Source organism: Populus trichocarpa, chromosome 8 (genome assembly GCF_000002775.5).
Source record: "Populus trichocarpa isolate Nisqually-1 chromosome 8, P.trichocarpa_v4.1, whole genome shotgun sequence".
In the NCBI taxonomy this organism is placed as follows: domain Eukaryota; kingdom Viridiplantae; phylum Streptophyta; class Magnoliopsida; order Malpighiales; family Salicaceae; genus Populus; species Populus trichocarpa.
The window spans coordinates 15,298,958-15,306,550 of NC_037292.2; the positions used below are offsets into that span (position 1 = coordinate 15,298,958).

Here is a 7,593-nt window from a genome sequence, read left to right on the forward strand (position 1 = left end):
CAAATAAACAAATTGAAACTATAAAATGGGATAAATCAGTGATTAATTAGAACGCAGATTAATCTATGTGGACTTGGGACTTCGAGCATCAGATTAGCATCAACAACATTAACGTTTGTAAAGCATACTGGGCGGTGCAAACTGATGGCTTCGTAGAATGCCATATTTAATTAGGAGGCTTTTCTTTGTAGATTTCAACATTGGCTCTCGACTATTCACAAAGTACGAATTCGTTTCAGAGAATATTGCTTGCAGGACTGCAAAATTAACTCTCTGGCAGCCATCATTTCCTCTAAAAAAATCTCATCCTTCAGCTGATAATTTTGCTTGTAAACCAGAGATACAGCACCTACAATGGAACATGCTTGTGCAATCCTGCTGAAAAAATATACAATCTTCCTAATTTAAGACACCCTTGTCTGTAGAAAATGGAGCTTCATGTTATTTGGTTTTAGTCTCTCCTTATTTATCCTTTCCCCTCGATGGGAATTCACAAATCCATCATTCATCAGAACAAGTAAAACTTGAGTTGAGGGAAAAGAAAAAAAAAGAAGAAGAAGAAGAAGCAAGACGAAACCAGGTAATGTTGTTGTGAGAGGATTCTTAATTATCCTTGTTGGTGTACTAGTAGTCACTGTAACTGTAAGCCATAAAACACCTCCGATAAAGATGATGATAATGTCCTCCCGTTTCCAACTTTGAAGGCAATCTGTAATAACAGAATAGATTCCAAGCAGCAATATGTTGAAATAGATAATATCAGCAGATTTGCCATCAACCGAAGCAGCACCACCCAACTTGAACTGATTTTAGCCAGAAGATAAATTAATAATAGCATAGCCAGCGTGTAAAGGTTTTTGTTGAAACTCCAAAGTTTCATTTGGCATTATTCTAAGCAATAAAAAAAACAGGTGAACTGAAACGCATAAAGAAACCAGAAACGAAGGAATCACAACGAAAACAAATAAAGGAAGGCAAGGCAGGTGGAGAAGAAGACAGACAGTTGCATTTCCATTTTCAATCAAAACAATATGGGAAGATGTAATAATTCACTCACTTATAGTCACAATAAATTGTTATTTAGCTTCCTCTACTTTAGAGTGCCCCTGCCAAAACTCAATCAACTGCATAAAAACTCAGCAGCTACGACTCAGACTCTCAATCAACTCCATAAAGACTCAGCAGCTCCAACTTACAATTTCATGGCATACTTCACAATAAAGTCCCAATCCCAGAATTGCCTGTGCTAATTCCTTCTTTTAATAGTAGTTAGTAGCTTGGGAGATAAAAAAAATCAATTAATACCTTTTCAAGATGCATAAGAAAGAAAGAAAGAAATTTAACTTGCAAAATGATTGATAAGATGAAAGGATATATGTAGTTAGTGAGTTAAACACCAAAATATACAAGTAAAAAGTTATTAAAGATGATGATTGAAACTCAGAGTGAAAAAGAGACAGAAATTTGTCCAAAAACTAAACAAAATGAAAATCATCTCTAACAACAATAGCAACATCATCCATCATAACCAAGAATCCAAAACCAAAAGAGAGAAGACAAGGAAAGCAGTAGTAGCAGCAGCGCTAGTTTACCCTATTTAGAAGTAAAATCACCATCATTTCTCCACTTTCCCTGTAATCTGAGGAGGAGGAGGAGGAGGAGCTAGATAAAGCCCATTATAATTACTTCCTCCTCCTTTTCCCTCCATAATCTCTTTCTCTTTGGCAGCCAAATAAGCAAGCCTTTCAAGCGCTTCTCTAGCTCTCTTCTTTGCATAAGTAGCTTCCTTAACCCTTTTCTCAGCTTCAACCTTGGCCATCGCCGCCGCTTTCGTCATGGAAACGGCAGCAATCTTGGCGGCAGCAACAAGCGCTCTGGCGGAATCTCTATCGATGATCCTGCCGGAAGGAGAATCTCCGTTTGTAGTAGGATTAAAGAAGGAGAAATTGGGGGAGGAGCAAGAGGGGCAGATGAAGGGAGTGTGGTGAGGGTAATTGGAAGGGATGCAAGGTTTGTGAGAGATGGAAGGGCATTTGTTACACATGGATCGATCAATTGGGAGTGGTTCTTCATACACACTAAAGCAGAAAGGGCAGAAGAGACCACGGTGGTCTTTTAAGAGACAGTTCGTGCAAAGGCGGCGGTAGGATGGGGTACGGTGGCGGACGTTGTGGAGGAGATACCGATCTTCTGCTCCGCATATTCCGCATTCGAACTGGTGATCTCGCTCTCGCTTCATTACATCGATTGATTGAGCCAAGCGAAAGTGATGATGATATCTCAACGGTAACCCTAAACGAGAGATAGAGAGCAAAGTGATTGATTATTATTATTTATGAATATTAGGGTTTTGAACCCTTTTTTATTCCTTATTTGGAAATTGGAATTTCTTTGTTGATGTTGGTAATTTCAAATTGGGACGTTTTCAGAAATTTACTATTAAGTATTACTCTAGAAAGTAGGGGTATTTTACTATACAAAAGGCAAAAGACTTTATTGTTGATTTTTTTATAAATTATTATGGATGAGTTATGCAAAAAAAATTTTAATTTAATCCTTAAATTTTTTTTTCTAGCGATTTAGTTCTAATAAAAGACGAATTGATTTTGATTTCTTATAAAAATATAAGATTAAAAGAAGAGGGATAAAATGAAAAATGCGTCAAACATGAGCGGCATGCTATAAGTTTCATAAAAAGATGCACATTGATCCTTAAACTTTAAAAATTATGTAAATTATATAATTTCAGTACCTCAATATTTTTTCAATTTAATTTTGGTACAAAAGTTTATTTTTGTTATTTTTTAGTCCTTAGTTGAAAGAGGAGTGATAAAAGTCACCGAATTTCAGTAGTAGAAAGAGAAAAGTGTCATTGATACCAATTTATGTCAAATGATTCCATTTGATGAGGCGAGTTCATATTAGATGTTTTTATACCTTTAAAGTTCATGAAAAAACGGATTTGAACTCGGGTTAATTTTTGGATTCAGGTTGATTTTGATTTTTAAGATGGTTTTTTGAGGCTATAAATAAGTTTATCACGGTTTTTACAGTGTTTTTATAGGTGTTTTGGGGCAAAAAGAGTTGCAAAATAGGTTTTTAGAGAAAAAAAAATTAAGCTCTAATCTTTTAGTCACCACAATGACCAAAATCTAGGTTTTTCAAAGAAATTCAGGGCCCGTTCGCCCCAGTTGCAAACAAAAAAAAATTAAAAGCCCAATCGTGTAGGCTCTAGTAAAATAGGTCAGACGAGCTAGCTTGGTTTGCCAGACTCAGCAATACCTGACTTTTTTTAAAAAAATATTAATGAATTTTTTCTAAATGTTACATTCAATTCAGAGTTATTTGTTGTTTTTTATGAGTATTTAGAATTGTTAAAAATATATTAAAATAATATTTTTTATTTTTAAAAATTATTTTTGATATAAAATACCAAAATAATTTAAAAATATTAAAATAAATAAATAAAAATTTAAAATATTTTTAAAACATTAAAAAAAAAATGCTAATGATTTTATAAACAGGTAAATGATTCCGCAACCATTAGTAACCAGGTTAGTGTTTAGGTTTTTTCATTTTTAGAATATACAGTGAAAAGACATATTTATGCTTGATACCCAAGAAAATTAAAACATGGGTATAGTCTTTTCAGTCTAGTCGTTTTTCCATTCATAAAAAAAAAAAAAAATACCCCCATACCAGCCCCTCTCTCTCTCTCTCTTCTCTCTCTGATTTTATATCATTTCTTTCTTTTTTTCATCCAAGTTCTCCATCCAGAAGAGTGGGTAGGCAATGAGTCTTTTGATTGGAATCAAACAAGTTTTCTCTCTTTTCTTCCATTCATAACGACAACTCTGTACACTCTCAGGTAATTTGATTTTTTTCCCCGAATTGATGTTTGTTGGGTTGTTTGATTTAGGGTTTTTGAGTTTTTAATTTGTGGGTTATATATCAATTTTATGATCATCCAATATTTTCTTTTTTTTTGGGTTGCTTATGAAATTGATGTGGATTGAGTTTTTCTTTTAATTTCTTGATTTTTTAGAATTTGAACAAGAACGGCTAAAGAGGCTTGAAATGGGAATCACAACTCTGCAACAAAAGCTCCACCCACTCTAGATTTTCCAAGTACTTTCAGGTATAAGTATCTGGCTTTTTTTGTTTGTCTATGTAGAAGTAACAGATATGTGGTTAGGTCTTCCACGGACATGGTAGCAGAGAAGAAAATAAGTTTAGAAAAAAATAGAATCCTTTTGGGGGGTTTTCTTTGTCTCTTCCTAATTCCAATTTGATGCGCATGGATGTCCGCTTCTAGATGAGCTAATAATTTCTTTTTCTTAAACTTTGTTCCCTATCTATTGCTTCCTTCTTCTTTTAATTGTCGCTTGCACATTCTTTTTGCTAGCATTCACCAGTTGCTTATTTTGTATCCAACTCTCCTACATAATATGCTGGCGGTCAGAGCCATACCAAGGGACTTTATGGCTATCAAGGTAAAAGCCAATCTATTCATCCTTATTTACCAAATAAAGGTTGCACACGTTGCATCCTTGGAGTGCTATAGTGTTTTTTTTTCTTCGTTGGAAATGACATGTGGGTGTCCATATATTTATTTGTACACATTGTTTGTTGCTAAAGAATACCCAGTACTATCTCAATTTCAATCATAACTTTGAAGCAAAAATAAATATTTGCTAAAGAGTGGAGTGCTTTAGAAAAATGCAATGGCATCAGAGTGTCAAGGAAAAGACAAAACTCTATATATATTTTAGAATTTATAGCAGTTGTATAAAGATTGAGAATTAATATATAATTTATCCAATTAGTTAGGACTAAAATAATCAATCTATATGTGTCCTTCAGGTTCTTGAAAGCTAGGAAATGTGACCGGACAAGGAAATTGGAGCTTTATCACCATATGTCCCTAACAAATTTTGATGGGTTTCTGAATTGGGTTTTGATAGTAGGTTCTGCTGGTGGTGTTGTTGTTATATTTTGCTTGAAAATATTACTGAGCGAAAAAAACTTGCTTACTAGCTCAACAAGAATTGGGTTTTCCCCCGCTATTTTTAGGGTCACTAAAAGTTTGTTTTTTGACAAGCTTTGGATCTGGATGAGTTCTTGCTTGAAAAACATGATGTCTAATTTTATAGTATGCATGTCATTGGAGATGATATTTTTAAATTTGTTTGGTGGGCTTGAATCTAATTGGAGTAACAACCATGATTATGCTCTTTTACAGGGAAAGTGAATGAAAATTAGGATCTAGAGAGATTAATAAAGAATTAAGGGTTTATAAATTCAAGAATTTTCATATGGGTTTTGTATAATTTGTTATAGATTGAAGTTGGTATGTGTTGGATTTTTAAATTACATTGTACTGTTTGGAAATTTTGTTGCTTTAAGCCTTATTTAGTTTGATTTATATTTTATTGACGAGACAAATAAGAAAAGGAAAACTAAGATTTGGTGTGTTCTTGAAAACAATATAAAATGTTGCACTAATTTGTTTTAATGATTTTGTGCTGGTAATAGAGATGTTGATAATGAATGTGTTGCTCAATAGGATTGCAACAACGAAATTGGTTTTTCTGTATGGGGAGAAATCAGGTCTTTGAGGTGTCATAACCCATTTTTGGGTTATTCTCTAAATTCACTTTTTATCTTCCAAAAAATAATATATATATATATATATATATATATATATATATATATATATATATATTCGGACTAAAAACAAAAAAATCAAAAAATAATAACAGTGAGAAAAGGATGTTGGAGCGCCCAAAAAATGGCTAGAAATTGGTTGAGGAGGCTAAAAAATTAAAATTTGACAGTATATTTTTTACAGATGAAGAGCCCTGTTGACAAAGAAAATTTAATTTGAAGAAGAAAGGTCCAAAAACAAATATTTACATACTCAATTAAATTTTATTGGAGGTTTAATTGAATTTATGAAGGGTTTGATTGCAAGAAAAATTGATTTTTAAGTCAATTTAGGTTTTAATAGAAAGAAATTAAAGTCTTGGGTTAAATTAGAAGTTTTGAGAGTTGATTTGGTCAAATCAAGGGCTTAATTGCATAAATATTGAAGTTTTATGGCCAATTAGGGACTTGATTGAAGAAATTCAAAACCAAGGACCAAACTAGAAAAGGCGCGTGAATAGAGAGATTGAAATTGACCAAATCAGGGGTTAAATTGAAGAAATTGAAAGTTTATTGATCGATTAAGAGTTAAATTGAATAAATCCGAAACCAATAACCAAAGGGGAAATAGACACTGAAATCTTGGGCTTGAATTGAAGTTCTTTAGGTGTGAAATTGAACAGAATTGAAATTTTAAAGCCAATCAGGGATGTAATTAGAGATAAGTCACAAATTGAAGGACTAAAGCGTAGTTGACAGAAAAGTTACTATTCATCTTCTCCAGCGAGGCTGCCAGAGGGGCTTCTTTCCTAAGGCGTTTGACGCCTTGTTTCTTCCTCAAATTGGATAAAACCTGCACGAAAATGATCTTGTGATACCTGACTACATGCTAGTATAAACCTTTCGGGCTTATCGAGGTTGTAGAGGCGGTGGCACCGCTCCAAAGTAGCCAACCCGACCAACTATTTTCCTACACAAAACTGGCAGTTCCTCATTGTTTCTTTGAAGCAATGGCTGGAGTGCTTTCGGGTCGAACCAAGGGCCGAAATTTGGCACTAGAAGAGAAAAGGTGTCCCTCTTTCACCACCTATAAATAGATGTGATTTTCATGCTCCAAGGGTGGATAAAATTAGGTCCAAAGTCAGCCAAAAAACCAGTCATTTCTGGTTCCAGCCAACATTTCCCTCCCTTCCTTCTCTCCCCACCATGTCTTCAGCCCTTGAAGCCCCCACACACACCTTTCTCCTCCACCAACAGACGGCAGCGCAACCTCCCTACGAACCCAAATCCTCACCAGTGGCAGAACAGCCACCGCGACTGCGACCGCCGAGCCTCTCCTCTGCAACTTCTTCTGTCACCAGCAACCGACACCAGCCAGCATTCCCTTCATCGAAGCCTACTGAGCCACTGGCCTAACCTCCTCATTGCAGCCAAGCTTCCACCGCAGGTCAACCTCCTTCCCCTTCCCTTTCTTCTTCTTCGTTGTCTACTGAGTGAACAGTAGACGTGAATTATAGTTAACGTCCTACTATTCACACATGAACAGTGGCGTGAATTATAATTCACGTTCACTGTTCATGCAGTGAACATTGGGTCGGGTCGTTTCTGGCCCAACCCAAATGTCTGGGTTGGGTCCGGCCCGACCCCAAATTGTTTTTTAAAAATTCCAAAAAATCTTTCTAAAAACATTTGTGATTTTATCGTGTATTGTTCTATCTATTTTGTGCAATATTGGTTTGTATTTTTATACCGTAAAGATACAAATCCGGTATTAAAATACCTGGTTTTCATCAAGACATTGCAAAAAATTATAAAACAAAAAAAATATTTTGTTTTCATACATACGGCCAAGTCTCTCAAAGATAAGAAAAAAATCATCACATCGTATTTTCATACAACAAAAAAAATATATGTTTTAGCATGCATTTTGGCTTTAATAACCAATTT

General features: G+C 34.7%; 1 protein-coding gene and 1 long non-coding RNA gene across 3 annotated transcripts; one reads left to right on the forward strand and one right to left on the reverse strand.

Annotated features, from left to right (window-relative positions):
• Window positions 1–282: 282 nt before the first annotated feature.
• Window positions 283–2,361, reverse strand: LOC7481648 (uncharacterized). The gene is made up of 2 exons (XM_002312727.4): window positions 1,593–2,361; window positions 283–803 (listed from the first exon to the last, which is right to left on the reverse strand). Exon 1 carries the CDS (start codon window positions 2,237–2,239, stop codon window positions 1,616–1,618), a length of 624 nt encoding a protein of 207 aa, XP_002312763.1. The 5' UTR covers window positions 2,240–2,361; the 3' UTR covers window positions 283–803; window positions 1,593–1,615.
• Window positions 2,362–3,641: 1,280 nt separating this feature from the next.
• Window positions 3,642–5,184, forward strand: LOC112328376 (uncharacterized). Of its 2 annotated transcripts, XR_002983206.2 has the most exons (4): window positions 3,643–3,868; window positions 4,046–4,138; window positions 4,406–4,493; window positions 4,864–5,184. It is a non-coding gene; the product is annotated as an uncharacterized LOC112328376 (long non-coding RNA). The 2 variants fall into 2 exon arrangements; XR_008059895.1 differs by having other exon boundaries at window positions 3,642–3,868; window positions 4,046–4,493.
• The last annotated feature ends 2,409 nt before the right edge of the window (window positions 5,185–7,593 follow it).

Bases quoted from the DNA above. Each gene is read 5' to 3' on its own strand.
- LOC7481648 (XM_002312727.4), bottom strand. From the start codon at position 2,239: ATGAAGCGAGAGCGAGATCACCAGTTCGAATGCGGAATATGCGGAGCA.